At 31.0% G+C, this 19095-nt stretch overlaps 1 protein-coding gene across 2 annotated transcripts in view; it reads left to right on the top strand.

The window, feature by feature from the left end:
- The window catches only part of LOC119609826 (ring canal kelch protein), an 11538-nt gene extending 1195 nt beyond the window's left edge, over window positions 1-10343 (top strand). The window contains exons 2-8 of one of the 2 annotated variants that reach the window (XM_037964788.1): window positions 451-600; window positions 4565-4966; window positions 5074-5538; window positions 5606-6379; window positions 6619-7247; window positions 7308-8003; window positions 8523-10343. In XM_037964788.1, the coding sequence (XP_037820716.1) occupies window positions 451-600; window positions 4565-4966; window positions 5074-5538; window positions 5606-6379; window positions 6619-7247; window positions 7308-8003; window positions 8523-9961 (4555 nt within the window). In that variant the 3' untranslated portion in view covers window positions 9962-10343. Of the gene's footprint in view, window positions 1-450; window positions 601-4564; window positions 4967-5073; window positions 5539-5605; window positions 6380-6618; window positions 7248-7307; window positions 8004-8522 lie in introns of those variants that run through there. The other variant, XM_037964789.1, reaches the window with a different exon arrangement.
- Window positions 10344-19095: the final 8752 nt, after the last annotated feature.

The raw sequence follows: 19095 nt of genomic DNA, 5'->3' as shown, positions 1-19095 counted from the left end.
CTATCTATCAATCTATCAATCTATCTATCTATCTATCTATCTATCTATCTATCTATCTATCGATCTATCTATCTATCTATCTATCTATCTATCTATCTATCTATCTATCTATCTATCTATCTATCTATCTATCTATCTATCTATCTATCTATCTATCTATCTATCTATCTATCTATCTATCTATCTATCTATCTATCTATCTATATATCTATCTATCTATCTATCTATCTATCTATCTATCTATCTATCTATCTATCTATATATCTATCTATCTATCTATCTATCTATCTATCTATCTATCTATCTATCTATCTACCTATCTTTCAATCTATTTTTTTATCTGTATATTTTTCCTAACAACATTTTACTCTTTTTAAAAGCTTTTTAAAAATGAATAATTTATTTTTGCTATAAATATATGTTTAACAATTATTTTTAATCTATTTGCAGCTGCTTATTACGTTATGCCAGCCAAAATTCTTTAGATGAAAGTTCTCAAAAGCACATACAAAGACCCAACAGTAAAGATCGTTGTGTGGGCCAATATCACAATGAACTGCATACCACGCGTTCTTTCGAAGCCATGAACGAGATGCGCAAGTAAGAAATTTTAAATTAAATTACAAATAAAATACTAAATTAAAACTGATTACTTTAAAATATATTCAATAAAATAATAGACATTTTATATAGCGATAAGAATGAAATGAAAATGAAAATAGAAAAAAAAAACACTAGACAGCCATAACAAATAGCTATTTGGCTGGGTGTCAAGAACCATAAAATTTATTCCCTGTTATAAAATTTTTCTGTATTTCAAAACAAAAACATTGTTTATATTTTTATGCATTTTTTCGATGTTTTGTTTATATTTACATTTTTAATTCTAATCTTTTTCTTTCTTTTTTTTTTCAATTTGATTTTTTAGTTTAGTTGTGTTTTGTTTTTGTTTTATGTTAATACCAAAAACAAACATATGTTTTATATGTACAGGGAAATGTTTAATACTTTAGTTTTGTATAGTGTTATTTACATTGTTGTTGGTTTTTTTTTTTTTTTTTTGTTAGTTTAACCCTGAACTTGGTTGCTTAAAGCTGATTGTTTATTCATTAAGTCAACATAATTTAGCAGCTCATCATCATTATTTATTGTATTATTATTATTTTTGTTGTATTTTGTTTTATCAGTTTCCGTATTTAAATTACATACACGGAATTTATTAAGCCGTTTAAAAAGTAAAACAATAAACTATATTAAAGAAAAAAAGTAAAAGTTTATTAAAGGGCAAACCACAGTTCCACCACAAATTCATTATTCATTTATAAATATTTAAAATTTCTTAAACTTTTGTTGTAGCTTATAGCAAGCGGGCGTTAAAAACATTGACCTTTTAACATGAATATTTTAAAAACTGCATAATGTTTATTTTAGTTTATTTTTTTTTTATAAAACGATGGAATATTTTGAAATTATGTATAATACCGGTTGTTAAGTTGTTATATATTTCCTTATTAAGTTTAAAATATTCAGTAATATCTTTTACATTATTAATATTTAAAATTCTACATTCTGTAAATTATTTACATAAACGTGTTAAATTTTAGGAAAACTTTCCGCTATTTGTTTGTAAATTCATAAATTTGTAACTTTTGGCGCCAATTTTTTTTATTTTTTTAATATTAAAAATAATTTTAATTTTATAACTTAATTTCAGAACTTTTGAAGAATTTTCAATGTAGTTTCAGAATACAAGCGATGTTCGAAAATTGTAATATAAATTCGAAGATTTTCATAAATTTCAACAAATTATTTTAAAGCTTGAAACCAGTCTATAATAATTGATTGTTTATTATCTACAAATTACAAAAATATAATTAACATTTTAACACATTTCTTTAGAATAACACAAAATATTTATATGCGTCTTAAATGCAAATATTTCCATTGATGTTAACAATTTTATCAGTGCATTCTAAAAATAATACAATATTGATAAAATTTGCACTTTATTGCGTTTTGTTAAAGCAGTTTTTATACCCTACACCACTTTAGTGGGGAGGGTATATTGGGTTTGTTCTGATGTTTGTAACATACAAAAATATTCGTTATATACCCACCTTAAAGTATACCAATCGACTTAGAATCGTTTTCTGTGTCGATTAAGCTATGTCCGTCCGTCTGGCTGGCTGGCTGTCCATGTAAACCTTGTGCGCAAGGTACAGGTCGCAATTTTCAAGATAATTGGATGAAATTTAGCACGCACGTTTTATTTGGACGTTTAAAAGGACGAAGCCTATTGAAAATGGTTAAAGTCGGTCCATTATTTCACCTAGCTCCCATAGAACAGAATCCCCCGAAAAGGACTTCTGAGCTCATAATTATGTTAAATATACAGGTATATCGATAAAATGCGGCACAACTTTTATAGAAGTCTTGATGACCCTGCCAAATTTCATAAAGATCGGGCCCCATTTGACCCTAGCTCCCATACAAAGTCCCCTTCAGAAAATTACTTGAATGTCCAAAATTAACTTATAAACACAAATATCGCGATGAAATTCAGCACAATAATATATTATGTAAATATAAATATATTCACAAAATGTTATCGGGCTTGGTCAATATTTGCCCCTAGCCCCCATATAAAGCCTCTTTCAGAAAATTAGTTTTACATCCATAAATTGCATAAATGTATTGGAACAAGGTAATATTGAAGATAAATGCTTTATTATGAAAAATAAATCACATTTAATATTCATAACTGGTGTAGGGTATCATATGGTCGGCCACACCCGACTATACTTTCTTACTTGTTCGTTTTACTTTTGAAAAGTTATTTTTCACTAAATGCGAAAGAACATTTTCTTTCTTACACATATATTGAAAACAACTAAAAAATTTTAAATTTAGTTTTCATTGTATTTATAAGAAAGAAAATCTGTTTTGGATATTGTGATAACTGCCTGTTTCAGTTCATATTTTCTATAAATCTACTATGAAAGTTACAGTAGGGTATCTTGTGACTTATCTAAATATAATACGTTTATATAGTTGTTTTTCGTAAACTGACCTTTCTAATGAGTTCTTTATTTTATAAAGTATTTTATTATCACGTAATTTTATAAATATTTGCACGTTTTATATAAAATTTATTACGCAAGCAAATATTAAACTATTAGAATGAAAAAGAAAAAAATTATATCGCTCATTTGCATTTAAAGGGTAATATCTCCAAAAACATAATTTCGAGTAAAAGGACTTAAATTTTTCAAAATGTACTATAGACTAGACTACAGACAATACTAGATTACACCATAGTACGTTTCCACTACAAACAACGACCAAGGACCAGCCCCAGCTGCTACAACAACAACATAGAATATACTAGATTAGAGCCCCGACTGTAGGAATATAAAGTAGACAATGGTCTAGACGGTAGGCAAGAATGTAAACTTTTGAGAACATTATATAAAAGACAGGACTAGACTATAGTGAATTCAGTATATTACTTGACTACTGCATGGAATAGAATATATGCTACAGCATAGATAAAACTAGACTATGCAGTATACTATAGACTGGACTTACTACTGCTGTACTTATATGCTTACCTCTACAGTATACTTACTTACTTGTACTAGATCTCTTACTTACTTTACTTACTTACCTTACTTCCTTACTTCTTACTTACTTACTTACTTACTCTTACTTACTTACTTACTTACTTACTTACTTACTTACTTACTTACTTACTTACTTACTTACTTACTTACTTACTTACTTATCTTACTTACTTACTTACTTACTTACTTACTTACTTACTTACTTACTTACTTACTTACTTACTTACTTACTTACTTACTTACTTACTTACTTACTTACTTACTTACTTACTTACTTACTTACTTACTTACTTACTTACTTACTTACTTACTTACTTACTTACTTACTTACTTACTTACTTACTTACTTACTTACTTACTTACTTACTTACTTACTTACTTACTTACTTACTTACTTACTTACTTACTTACTTACTTACTTACTTACTTACTTACTTACTTACTTACTTACTTACTTACTTACTTACTTACTTACTTACTTACTTACTTACTTACTTACTTACTTACTTACTTACTTACTTACTTACTTACTTACTTACTTACTTACTTACTTACTTACTTACTTACTACTTACTTACTTACTTACTTACTTACTTACTTACTTACTTACTTACTTACTTACTTACTTACTTACTTACTTACTTACTTACTTACTTACTTACTTACTTACTTACTTACTTACTTACTTACTTACTTACTTACTTACTTACTTACTTACTTACTTACTTACTTACTTACTTACTTACTTACTTACTTACTTACTTACTTACTTACTTACTTACTTACTTACTTACTTACTTACTTACTTACTTACTTACTTACTTCCTTCCTTCCTTCCTTCCTTCCTTACTTACTTACTTACTTACTTACTTACTTATACTTGATTTCAGTCTTACAATGCTAACGTACTAATAAATGGCAAATTTTTTTCTAATTAACAGACAAAATCTTCTATGTGATGTCACCTTGGTAGCAGAAGATATTGAAATACCGGCACACAAAATGGTATTGGCCTCTTGCAGTCCATATTTCTATGCCATGTTTACCGGGTTCGAAGAATCACGACAAGGACGTATAACTCTACAGGGTATCGATCATCATGCCTTAGAGCTATTAATCGAATATGTTTACACTTCTACCGTTGAAGTTAACGAGGACAATGTACAAGTTCTCCTAACAGCTGCCAATCTCTTGCAATTGACTGATGTTCGCGATGCCTGTTGTGATTATTTGCAAACACAATTAGATGCCAGTAATTGTTTGGGTATACGAGATTTTGCCGATATGCATGGTTGTGTTGATTTGGTTAATTATGCCGAGACGTATATTGAACAACATTTTAAGTGAGTTAAAAAAATTAATAAAGAATAATGTTTATTTACAGTTAATTAGTTAATAAAACATGTATTTATTTGTTTATTAACATTGATTTTATTCTTGTTATTTGCAGTGAAGTCATACAGTTTGATGAATTTTTAAATCTAACATCTGAACAGGTTATAAATCTTATACGAAATGATCGTATTTCTGTCGCTGGCGAGGAAAAAGTTTACGAATCTGTCATCAATTGGATACGCTATGATCCCACAGTACGCGATCAATATACTGCCGAGTTAATGGAACATGTCCGCTTACCCTTATTGTCCAAGGAGTATATAACACAAAATGTCGATAAGGAACCGTTGTTGGAGGGCAATATCGTTTGTAAAAATTTAATTATTGAAGCATTAACATATCATTTGTTGCCAAATGAAATTAAAACAGCTCGTACTATACCTAGAAAACCAGTAGGTTTACCTAAGATTTTATTAGTTATTGGAGGTCAAGCTCCTAAGGCTATACGTTCGGTGGAATGTTATGATTTGAGAGAGGAGAAATGGTATCAGGCGGCTGAAATGCCAAATCGTAGGTGCCGGTAAGTGGACGAGAAGAAAATGAGATTATAGTAGAATTTACTTAATATGTATTATTTTCATTTACAGAGCTGGTTTAGCTGTTTTGGGTGACCGAGTTTATGCAGTAGGTGGCTTTAATGGCTCTTTGCGTGTGCGCACAGTTGATGTCTACGACCCTGCCACTGACCAATGGTCTACTAGTAATAGCATGGAAGCTAGACGTTCTACTCTGGGTGTGGCTGTACTAAATGGTTGCATTTATGCTGTAGGTGGTTTTGATGGCACCACTGGTCTCTGCAGTGCCGAGGTTTATGATCCAAAGAACGAAGTTTGGCGTTTCATAGCCTCCATGTCCACCCGACGCAGCTCGGTGGGTGTAGGAGTGGTTAATAACTTACTCTATGCTGTGGGTGGTTATGATGGCTTCACCCGTCAATGTTTATCTTCGGTAGAACGTTATAATCCTGAAAATGATAATTGGCATGCAGTGGCTGACATGTCCGCCCGTCGTAGTGGTGCTGGAGTGGGTGTTCTTAATAATATTTTGTATGCTGTGGGTGGCCATGATGGTCCCATGGTTCGTAAATCCGTAGAAGCCTATGATCCTGAAACTAATCAATGGCATTCTGTGGCCGACATGTCATTCTGTCGTCGTAATGCTGGCGTAGTGGCTCATGATGGTCTTCTCTATGTGGTGGGTGGTGATGATGGTGATTCTAATTTATCTTCGGTAGAAGTTTATAGTCCAGAGACGGACTCGTGGCGCATATTGACAGCTTCGATGACCATTGGTCGCAGTTATGCTGGTGTGTGCATGATAGATAAGCCGATGTGAATAGAAGAGCAGGGTGCATTAGCACGGTGAGTAAATTTTAAATGGAGAAACCTTTTTTTTTATACAAAAATTAAGAGATCTATAATTTCTCTATAGAAAAATTAAATTATCGACAACTTTTCTAAAGAAAAATTAAATAATCGATAATTTTCTAAAGAAAATCGTTATCGTTTGATAACGTTCTCTATAGAAAATTTGTAATAACTTCCCATTTTATATGTTTAACTATTTCCCCTCTTTTTCTCCAAACATGCAACAATCTTAGACAAGCGGCCATTATCTCTATAAATGGTATTGTGGATGATGAAAATAGTCAAGCTGAGGGAACAATTGAAGGTGCTGTGGGTTATGTACGCAATGATCAACAACAACAACAACAGCAGCAACAACAACAATCACAAAATAACAACTCAAATCAGCAACAACAACAATTAGCACAAGCACAGATTCTTCATCCACATTACGAAAATATTTACGAAAGTATAGAACAATATAATGCAGCCGCTCATGGTGGTGCAGTAGTTGGTGCAGCAGCAGCAGTTGTTGGAGCAGCAGCTGCTGTAGCACCGATTAATGCAGCCAATAATGCTAATGCCCCTGCCGAAGAACCACAACAGCAACCAGCTATGATACAACCCCAACCACAAGCTTCACAACAAGCCACAAATAATGAAAATAATACTCAACAACAAGCGAAACAATCAAGACTGGCAGCCAATAACATAAACTATCGCAATGATCTATATGATCGTGCAAATGCCATTAACATAAATGCCAACCAAACGAATGCAGGTCTAGCAGCGGCAGCTGGCAGTAATAATAACTATGATATACCAAGATCTGTAAGATCGGGTTTAGGATTTCGAAGAAATTTTCAATTAGATTTACATGCTGGTGAGTTTTTTGAAAAAAAAAAATCAAACCAAAACTTATGTTAATAATACAATTTTTTAGCCAATCCACGTTTTAATGCTTTTCGTTGTAACGGTGTGACTTGCAATCATTATACCAGCTCCAGTTCATCTTCCACTTCATCTTCTTCATGTCATCGCCAACGTAGTTTTGATGATACTGAATCCCAAAACTATTACAATCTTAATCATTATCAACCACCAGTACGTTATGAAAACATCTATGAACAAATACGTGATGAACCGATTTATCGCAATACCAATGGAGCTCGTGTTTATGGCCGTTTAAATGTTATAGGTCATGGCATAGGACGCATAGAACGTCATTTAAGTTCCTCCTGCGGTAATATTGATCATTATAATTTAGGTGGCCACTACGCGGTATTGGGTCATTCACATTTCGGCACCGTGGGTCATATACGTTTGAATACTGGATCGAGTATTAGCAGTACTAGTACTACGAATAGTTCAAGTGTTACTTCAACTGTTAGTTGTAATTCATCGACTTGTGGTAGTGTTATTGCAGGAGCTGCCGGTGCAGCAACAGCAGCATCATCATCGTCATCGGCAAATGTTCAAAGGGATGGCGCCAATAATGTTAAGAATAGTTCTTCGTCATTTTTTAGCTGCTTGCATGGTGAAAATACTCAAAGTATGAGTAATATTTATAAAGCATCCGGCAATGGTGGTGGCTCCTCGTCCATAAATAGTCATTTGAATATGGGCAGTAATAATTTAGGTGAGTGATTCGCTTTTATCTTTTTAAATTATATTTTTAAAGAAAAATCAATAACTTTTCTATAGAAAATATAAGTTAAAAATTAAGTTATCGAAAAATTTTCTATAGAAAAATAAAGTTATCGATAATTTTTCCGGAGAAAAATTAAGTTATCGATAATTTTTCTGGAGAAAAATAAAGTTGTCGATAATTTATCTATAGAAATTAAAGTTATCGATAATTTTTTATAGAAAAATAAATACGTCGATAATTTTTCTATAAAAAAACAAGTTATCGATATTTTTCTAGAGAAAAATTAAGTTATCGATAATTTTTCTATAGAAAAATAATGTTATCGGTAATTTGTCTATAAAAAATAACGTTATCAACATTTTTCTTTAGAAAACTGAAGTTATCGATCATTTTTCTATTGAAAATGAAATAATCGATACATTTTTCCATATAAAATTATGGTTATCGGTTATTTTTGTTAATAAAAAAGAAGTAATCGAAAATTTGCCATTCCTAACATCACTCTAGCCACACCAAATACATCTAAAGATCGTGAATCTCGTGCCGCTTCCGCCGGCCCTTTAATAAATCCCAATGCCAATGGCAACATAGAAACCACACCAACATCATCGACCACTCGAACAACCGGAGCCATACCCAAGATAAAATCATTAAATCTAGGCTCGAAACAAAACTCCAATACTTCACAACAAAATTCCAATACAATAACGACTGAAAAGACAACTGTAACATCACTAAAGAATGCACTCACTAAAAAATCATCTTCCTCATCATCATCGAACGCTTCAGCAACAACCGCAGCAACGTCCACAGGCCAAGCTCAAAAAACGCAAACTTCAGTATCGAAAAGCTCAAACAGCCAGAACTCAACAATGGCTGAACAAAATAATAGCACTTTAAATCGTATATCCAAATCAAGTCTACAATGGCTGTTGGTTAATAAATGGCTTCCGCTCTGGATGGGTCAGGGTACCGATTGTAAAGTGATCGATTTTAATTTTATGTTTTCACGTGATTGTGTTGATTGTGATGCTGCTTCAGCAGCGGCTCAAATGGCTAATCCTTATGGCACACCACGTCTTACCGGCTTACCACAGGATATTGTACGTTTTAATGCCCGAGCTGAAATGCACGCAGCAGCCACTACCTATAGTAGAAGGCAAAATGATCTTAATACATCCAGACCCATGCACAACACTTTAAATCGTTTAAGAGAGGCTGAACCAAGTCCTTATGCCAGACGCTATGAGGATCCTTCGTATGAAAATGTACATGTACAATGGCAAAATGGTTTTGAATTTGGTAGATCCAGAGATTATGATCATTCAATTGCAGCATCAGCAGCTTCTGGACCCTATCAATCGCCAGCTGCTCAAAGAGCTCCTCTGCAAAGGGCACGTTCTGAAAGCCCCACATTAAATCAACGCAGTAATGCCTACGCCTCTAGACGTTTAAGGCCAGTAAATAATAATCTAACAACTAATCAAACTCTTAACATTAACCCTTCGGCCACTTCTAATGCCACAACCAACAACAGTGTCAAATTCAAAGAATCCTATCGTAATTTTGAAAAGTCAGCAGATAATTCTAACATTAAGCCCAATTTAATAAAAGCGGAGACATTAGATGTTGTTGAAAGTGTTGCCACATTAGCACTGCCGAAGTCAGCTGTTTCTACTACAAACGAAACTTCACCCCTGGAAGACTTAGAAGGTGCTGTGGGGGGTTTAGTGGAAATCAAAGCAACAAATGAACCCACACCCTCAACATCCTCATCATCGGTGGCTTCCTCAAATGATATGAATAATTTGGATACGTCCACTTCATCGCCTGTTACCCAACCGCCGATCGATATGCCGGACAACGATAATAATTTGCCAATTTTAATAAATAATTTAGATATTAAAACAACTTCCACTACGAATAGCGAACAAAAGGATAATTAAGATTTAGGTGTTTTTTGTTTTTATTTAAAGTTAATGTAAACTTTTTGTGGAAATTTAAAGAAAAGGCAAAATTGTTGCAAAAGAAATTGTTAGAAGAACAGTTGAGTTTGTCGTGTAAATACTAACAATGTTATCGATAATTTTCCTAACGATAATTTATCAAATAGAAATTGAAATTTTGAACGTAGAAAAAGTTTTGATAATTTGTAATAGTTAAACGAAGTTATTGAGGATTTTATTAAGTGTTTTCGATTATTAAAGTTATCGATAATTTTCTGTAGAGAAACGAAGTTAATTATTAATTTTCTATAGAAATTTTAAGTTATCGATAACTTTTCTATAGAAAAATTAAGTTATCCCAAATTTGATATAGAAAAATAAAGTTATCGATAATTTTTTTTTATAGAAAAGTAATGTTATCGAACATTTTTCTTTAGAAAACTAAAGTTATCGAACATTTTTATATATAAACTAATTTATTTTTATAATAAGTAAGTTATCCATAATTTTCCTATAGAAAAATAAATTTTTTTACAATTTTTCTTTCGAAAAATAAAGTTATCTATAATTATTCTATAGAAAACTACAGTTATCGATAATTAGTTTTCAAATGACGAAAAAATTGCTAAAGAAAACTTTTGAGAAAACTAAAATTTATAAAAATTATTTTCTTTTGTAATGATTTTGTCTAGTTTAAAGTTAAAAAAACTGCATTAACTTTATAGTTAATTAAAAAAGAAAACTTTTGAGAAAACTAAAATTTATAAAAATTATTTTCTTTTGTAATGATTTTGTCTAGTTTAAAGTTAAAAAAAAACTGCATTAACTTTATAGTTAATTAAAAATAAAAACAAAATTAGTTATTAAGTATTTTAAACACGGTTAAGTTAAAAAATATATTCATAAATTACAACACAAATAGTTGGATTCAAACTGCAGCATAAAATGACTTCATTACATTAATCATAAAACATTATTATTATTGTTTATTTTTGTATATTTTCATTTGCATTCATTTTTTGGCAATATTTTTTTCTAAGAAAAAACTTTTTTTATACTTTTTTTGCTATTTATATATTTTTTTGTTTTTTATATTTTTTCGAATTTTGTTTTATTTAAAACTTCCTTTTTTTCTAAACTAATGTTATAATATGCCATTTTATACATATATTAAAAATAAGTAATTACTTATTAATCTTTTGCTCTACTTTAAGTAATTATACATTTTATAAAAAAAGCAAATTCTAAAAATATAATAATATTCTTCAAAAAATGTATTTACTATTACTAGATTTAAAAAAGAAAAATCTTCCTATTTTTATTAACAAAAAAACTGAAAGATATAAAAAGACTTATTACACTTTTCTGGCCCTTTATTTTTTAATCCACTGTCTTCCAGTTTTAACTGTTAGCTGTTATACTTAAACTTTACTTTCTTCATTTCATTCAAGGAAATTTCTATTACTTTCGAGTTCATTGTATATCAAATATTCAATATTTAATCTATAAAAACATTTATAGGTATTTAAGTGTAGAAATTAGTTTTAAAATAATGGTTTTTAAATACTCATTTATAAAACAAACAAAAATACATATGAACGCACAATATGAAAAAAAAAAAACATTCATTTAAAAACTATCAGCCTGTTTTTCTAAAACAATTTAGTTCTCACACGAACATTTCATTTTATTACGATCAAGTTTAAAATTAGGTTTTTATAAAACATTTGAAAGTTTTCGTTTAAAAATGTCTAAAATGAAACGAGCTTTTTCTATCGTAACAGAACATTATTGCCTACGTATTTCATTTCTGAATTTTTAAATATTTTTTCATGTAGTAATAAGGTGTTTGGTGTTAACCCTAAAAAATAAACAAAAATAAAATAATTTTAGAAAAAAATTGAAATTATGAAAAAATGTTTTTTTTAAAAACAACATGAAAATTGTATGGAATGTCTCAAGAAATTTAAAGGTTTGTATTGCGAATTACATTCTGGTTCAAATGGCCACATATTATTACGTATTTTGGTAAAATTTTCGTTGTTTTTTGGGCAAACGAAAGGCCTTTGCCTATCGTCTATTTCTGACATTTCTTTCGTTTATTACGAACGAATTCATTTTCTAAAAACCAAAAATATATCGAAAAATAAAGCTCTTTCGTTGTCACTCACATGAAAATTTATTTTTTCGTTACAAAAACGTAAAGCCAATTTCGTTCGTTATTTTTAAGAACGAAGACAAATTTTCATTTTAGAAAAACAAGCTGTATATTTGTAATAAAACAATTTTGAAATAAAAATTAAAACACTGACTGGAATTTCAGTTGTAAAAATAAAACAGAAATTGAATACTCTTATAAAAAATTATACACACATACTACATACGAATACATTTATATTGATGCACTCCTGTATTTAATAAAATTTATAATAAAGATTAATATGTGGTTATAGACAAATATTGAAAGTTTTCATTTTGTATATTAAGGTTTGTCAATGGTGCAATTTAGGAATGCAATCTATCTCTTAAATGTTGGGAGCTTCTTGAAAAATTCAAGGCTATTTCATGAAGTAATAGATTTAAGTTTGTATAAATGGACTTTTAATGGACAATTTTATCGCAAAAATTGGTAATTTTCTGAACTGATTTTAGTTGCCTATAGATAACAATATTAGTGTAAACTTAAAGCTAACTACGGCACCTCTATGAACCTTAAACCCCTATACCTGTATGAAATGTGTATAACGGAACAATTTTAAACATTTCCTATTAGGTAGTTAAGAAAATTCATTGAAGTATCTTCAACGTTTACATACATAGATATCCTGTCGAATGGACGTGCGGCCGACTATCTGGAAATTGTCTAATACACTCCAAATCTAATATAGACTTTACACACAAAAAGCTGTCAGCCAGCTCGACTAACGGGCAGACAGTCACGACTTAATTTAATGAAATTCGATTGGTCTCCCTTAAAGTAGGAATACCTACTGTAGTTTTCAATTGTCTTCTCTATTATCTTTTAAAATATTTGCTCTTACCTGTTACATTAGTAAGCAAAACATATCTCTTCTCCATCCGGCCAAAAAATTCCAATATTTCAGCCTCCCTTTTAACTTTACCGCGCTTTTTTTCGACACACTTTATACGATCTCCTTTTTTGATAACTTAATTTAAATCACTCAATTACTAATTAAACAAATATAAATACATATTTTTAACTTTTTTCTACTCTATTATGCTTTTTTTATCGAAACTTTTAACAAATAAACAAATTTTTTCATTCGCTAACAAGGATTCCCGCGTATTCTTCTATACGATGTAATTTTTTTATTTCTTGATATAATGCACACTTTTTATATTATTTAATTTATAAACTTTTTATAATAACGATTTTTAACTTAATTTGCTTAATATTAATTATTTTTATTAAATTAAATTAAATTAAATTAAAAAATTCAAAAGAAAAACCAAACGAAACCGACGACGTCAACGAACTTTTACAAATTTTCTTGTTCGGCTCCAAAAAAGAGTTGTCATTTGAGCGTTTAAAAAAGCTAAACTTTAATTACCCAGCAAAAAATAATTGATGTCATACTTTACAAACTACATCTTAATCACATCTTAAAATGCGATTTCATATTTTTCACTTTTATAAACCAAATATTTCCTTACAAATGACACCCCAGTTAAAAGTGAGGAAAGAGATGTGGAAAAGTCATTACAAATAACATATTTGAAGTACATCAAGATTTGGTGAAAGAGTTGTGAAATTTACATACGCGTGTCATTAAGAGAATGTGTTTTATTTTTGACATCCAAATATCGGATTTTTACTGCTTCTAAAAATAAGATCAGATGTAGTTCAAAGCTGCCAAAAATGAACAACATCCCTCCAATGACACGCTAATGTAAAATTCATAGGTTTTACACCCGAATTTGAAGCACTTCGGGTTACTACCCAGCAAAAAAAGTGTGGAAAAAGATGTAGAATTTTCATCACAACTAGTAACCCGAAGTGCTTCAAATTCGGGTGTAAAACCTATGAATTTTACATTAGCGTGTCATTGGAGGGATGTTGTTCATTTTTGGCAGCTTTGAACTACATCTGATCTTATTTTTAGAAGCAGTAAAAATCCGATATTTGGATGTCAAAAATAAAACACATTCTCTTAATGACACGCTTATGTAAATTTCACTACTCTTTCACCAAATCTTGATGTACTTCAAATATGTTATTTGTAATGACTTTTCCACATCTCTTTCCTCACTTTTAACTGGGGTTTCATTTGTAAGGAAATATTTGGTTTATAAAAGTAAAAAATATGAAATCGCATTTTAAGATGTGATTAAGATGTGGTTTGTAAAGTATGACATCAATTATTTTTTGCTGGGTAGTTGTGATGAAAATTCTACATCTTTTTCCACACTTTTTTTGCTGGGTAAAGGTATTTTCAGACTACAATACTGAGTATTAACAAACTTAAAATTAAAAATATTATGAAAATAATTCGCATTTTCAAAAAATCAATCCGAAAAATACATTTTATGTTTACACTATAATATTTGTAATATTTTTTATCCAATTTTCAATTATTTATGCACTTTTTGTTCTTATTTTTAATGTATTTTATACTTTTTGTTTGTTTTTTATTGTATTTATAAAATACATACCGAATACGTTTGAAAATAAAAAGTTTTTGAATTGTTTCAAAAAATTTATGAATACCGACCGTATGCCAAAAAAATCAGTAATATTTTTGAAAATCAAATTACAAATTATATTTAGACTAGTAAATTGTATTATGATACAAACATTTTTGACAAGTATTAATACTCAGTATTGTAGTCTAAAAATACCTTAAGTAAAAACTGATTTTTGAAGGTATCCCGTTATTGTGGCAACTCTAAGTAAGTAAGTAAGTAAGTAAGTAAGTAAGTAAGTAGTAAGTAAGTAATAAGTAAGTAAGTAAGTAAGTAAGTAAGTAGTAAGTTACGTACGTAGTCAGTAAGTAATCTAAGTACTACCTATAGTAAGTCAGTACCGTAAGTCCGTACAGTCCGTCCGTCGTCCGTCCGTCCGTGTCCGTCGTCGTCCTCCGTCGTCGTCCGTCCGTCCGTCCGTCCGTCCGTCGTCCGTCCGTCTCCGTCCGTCGTCCGTCCGTCCGTCCGTGTCCGTGTCCGTCCGTCCGTCCGTCCGTCCGTCCTCGTCCGTGTGTCCGTCCGTCCGTCGTCCGTCCGTCCGTCCGTCCGTCGTCCGTCCCGTCCGTCCGTCCGTCCGTCCGTCCGTCCGTCCGTCCGTCCGTCTCCGTCCGTCCGTCCGTCCGTCCGTCCTCCGTCCGTCGTCCGTCCGTCGTCCGTCCGTCCGTCCGTCCGTCCGTCCGTCCGTCCGTCCGTCCCGTCCGTCCGTCCGTCCGTCCGTCCGTCCGTCCGTCGTCCGTCCGTCGTCGTCCGTCCGTCCGTCCGTCCGTCGTCCGTCCGTCCGTCTCCGTCCGTCCGTCCGTCCGTCCGTCCGTCCGTCCGTCCGTCCGTCCGTCCGTCCGTCCGTCCGTCCGTCGTCTCCGTCCGTCCGTCCTCCGTCCGTCCGTCCGTCCGTCCGTCCGTCCGTCCGTCCGTCCGTCCGTCCGTCCGTCCGTCCGTCCGTCCGTCCGTCCGTCCGTCCGTCCGTCCGTCCGTCCGTCCGTCGTCCGTCCGTCCGTCCGTCCGTCCGTCCGTCCGTCCGTCCGTCCGTCCGTCCGTCCGTCCGTCCGTCCGTCCGTCCGTCCGTCCGTCCGTCCGTCCGTCCGTCCGTCCGTCCGTCCGTCCGTCCGTCCGTCCGTCCGTCCGTCGTCGTCCGTCCGTCGTCGTAGTTCCTTTCCTCGTTCGGCTTTCTTTTAGTAGCTGCCCTTTTTCGCTCCGTTCTTTCTAGCTGACACTTTTCCCTCAGATTTATCAAAAGATTCCATAACATTTTCTATTTAATCGTTCATCAATATGGCGACTCTAGTAACTCTCTATTTCAATAGCCGTTATTTTAAACATACCCTTAAAAGTAATGTAAAAGATATATTTCGTAAATAAAATCTAATCTTGCCCCTCAACTTTTGGAGGAATTTCTAACCTCACCTCTCAAGAATTGATAATTTTTTAAAAATTAATTCAATAACCAGGCCTAACCACTTCAATTTTTTAAAAAAATAAGCGTACAATTGAGGAAACAATAAAGCGACTATATTCAAAAGTCGCTATATCTCATTTTCATGATATTGAGATTTTCATGGCAAAATATTCAGCAAACAATTCCACATCCCTGATATGAATTTCAAAAGAAAAATATAATTTTTTCGATTTTCTAACATTTTTGAAATTTCGCTATCTTAAAAATAGAAAATTTTCTCAATGTAAAACTTGATATATTTTAAAAAAATTGATTTTAACTCGATTATTTTCGATAATTTTCTGTTGCAAAATAAGTAGTAATTTGGACAGGCTGAACACAAAAAACTTATAATAGTCTTGCAGTTTTTAACAGTGTGACTCTGATTATTTTTAAACTGTACTCATTAAAATTTAATAAGAAATTTTTAAATTTCTTGTATGCACCCTGTTTTACACAAGATGATCATGAATTTTTCTCGATGCGAGAATTACAGAAACGGGGCACAGAAAGCAAAATGCCATATATTTTTAAACACAAAAACTAATTAAAAATAACACAAATTAAAAAAATATTTTTTTTTAAATTATAGATATTTTATAAAAAAAATTATGTGTATTTTAAATGCATTATTAATTTCAGTGCCGTTGATTAAAAGTTTTGAAAACAATTCTATAAAAATTGTAAAAGAAATTGAACAAAATCTGAATTAATTTCCTTAACATTAGCCTGTGAAATAATAGCTGAAAATAATCGAATATGGCAACCAGGGTGAACTGAATACCCGTGATGGCAACCTTGCAATAATTATTATTATTAATCAGGGTGCACTTATAAGGTGAAGTCAATTCAACAGCTGATCACTAATTTTTTTTATTTAAGGTAGATACAACTGTCAAAGTACACCATTTAGAGTTGCCACAATCCGAAAAAATATGTACATCTATCTAGGGATTCATTATATTTTTAGGACAAAAAATTAATAAATAAATTTTATATTCATTTTAAACCATAGTAAATTTGTGCGAAATACTAAAAAATTGCACAAACTATTTGTCTTAAATATGCATCTATTTTATCAATTATAGGGAACTTTTTACTAATCAATTGAGAGTACAAACATCCCACAATTGTAAAAAAAAAATTATTAAAACTCTATTTTATCATAGATATCTTAATTTTTGACAACTTTCCATGGTAGTGGTTTGGTCACATTTCTACAAAGATCATTATATATTTCTTATACGATAATAGTAGAGGCCTACACGGTATTATAAGTTCCCAATATTGACTGTTAAAAAATAATATGTATATAATTTGTATTTTTGCTACTTCTTACAATTTTGTAATCTAATACTAATTTTTTGTTATTTTAATTGATAATTTATTTACTTTTTTAATAAGTAAATAATAAATAATATTCTAACCCCCTAATTCACAAACAATATTTTTATTTTATAAAAGGTTTATAAAACAAAATTTCCATACAAAATACCGTTTATAAAATAAAAATTTTGTTTGTGAATAATTTTTCAATTCATGTATAATTTTTAATAAATTTTATCTTATAATACATATTTACTTTACGTGAAGAGAATTTTGGGCATGTGGGATTGTCTTTTTGTAATATAAATAAAAAAAACACGGTGGCAACATGTAAACTTTTTGACAGAAGTATCTACTTTTGTTGTTTTTGTAGAATTGACTTCACCTTATAAGTGCACCCTGATTATTAATGCTAGATAATTTTGTGATTGCGGGTGAGTTGGACGTGGATTTGGTAAAACTCGGAAGAAAAACATAAAACTGAAAAAAAATTAACAAAGAAAAAAATATTTATGTAAAACAAAAGAAAAATAGAACTGTTGTAAAGTAATAGAGAAAAAAATATAAAATTTTTACTTTAACTGCAAGTCTTTTATTATTAGTTTATAAGAGATTTTGCAAGCACAGAGCACTTGAACAAAGAAAAAGTAATTAAAAATGATTCATAGGTTTTAGTAATTAGCTGCGTTTAAACAAATTAACAAAACAATCTGTGAAATCATTAAAAGGTCTTGGTAAAAGTGACCACAACAAGTCCCAATTGTTGGTGAAAATTTCGTTGGCAGGTTATGAGATTCTGGATATTTCCTAATATGGTAAAGTTGTGAAATTACGTACGTATATATTTTTCTTTTCGTGAAAACAAAATGGCGTCTTAGGGCGTCATCAATTTCGTCATTTTGTTTTAAAATTGTAATAGATTTTTTCTGCTAGGCAGAGATTTCTTTCGTTAAGCAAAGTCACAAACCATTTGAGAGGTATGTTCAGTTTGTTATGGTGCAGAGTTGCGTTTTACTTATGCATTAATTAATGCGTTGCCAGATGTTATTAATTTGGCAGGGAGAATATTTACCGCTTGTTTAAAATTAATGTACAATGTTATTTCAATTCAAATAATTAGTAGACAAGAGATTCGTAATTCAAATTTGCTTTAAAAATATGTATACTTTCATTCATACAAATTTAGATTTATAAATAGTTTATAAAATAAAAATTTGTTTATAAATAAGGCTTTAATTAATTATCATAAAAACCAATATATTTTCCAAACAACAGTTTTGGCGCATGTATAAGACAAATTCAACAAATTATTTAAAATCGGCGTAATGGTTTTCGAGATATCGCTCATAATTTAATTTTATTTTAGTTAACTATATAATGATAGTTATGAACCAAAACACATTCTGGTGTTTTTTACAATTTGTTTCTTTTTACTCCATTAAATTGCTTTAAAGATAACATTTATTGATATTCGAAATAAAATGTTTTTATTTCAATTAATTTGTATTGAAAAATTTTAAATTCTAATTAAGAATACAAGATTATTTTACAACCATATCTTGTAAAATAATCTTGTAGTTAAAGTTAAATTCAGAGTAATGATGGGGTTAAGCTATTTCCTATTCGCATTTCACTGGTTGCTGAAGCCATCTGGAAAGTTTTCCCAATATTT

This window comes from Lucilia sericata, unplaced genomic scaffold, assembly GCF_015586225.1.
Source record: "Lucilia sericata isolate MDLA Ls3-8-SP2 unplaced genomic scaffold, ASM1558622v1 Contig001065F_arrow, whole genome shotgun sequence".
Taxonomy (NCBI): Eukaryota; Metazoa; Arthropoda; class Insecta; order Diptera; family Calliphoridae; genus Lucilia; species Lucilia sericata.
The sequence above is the reverse complement of the archived record's forward strand: the minus strand, read 5'-3'. Positions and strand labels throughout refer to the sequence as shown.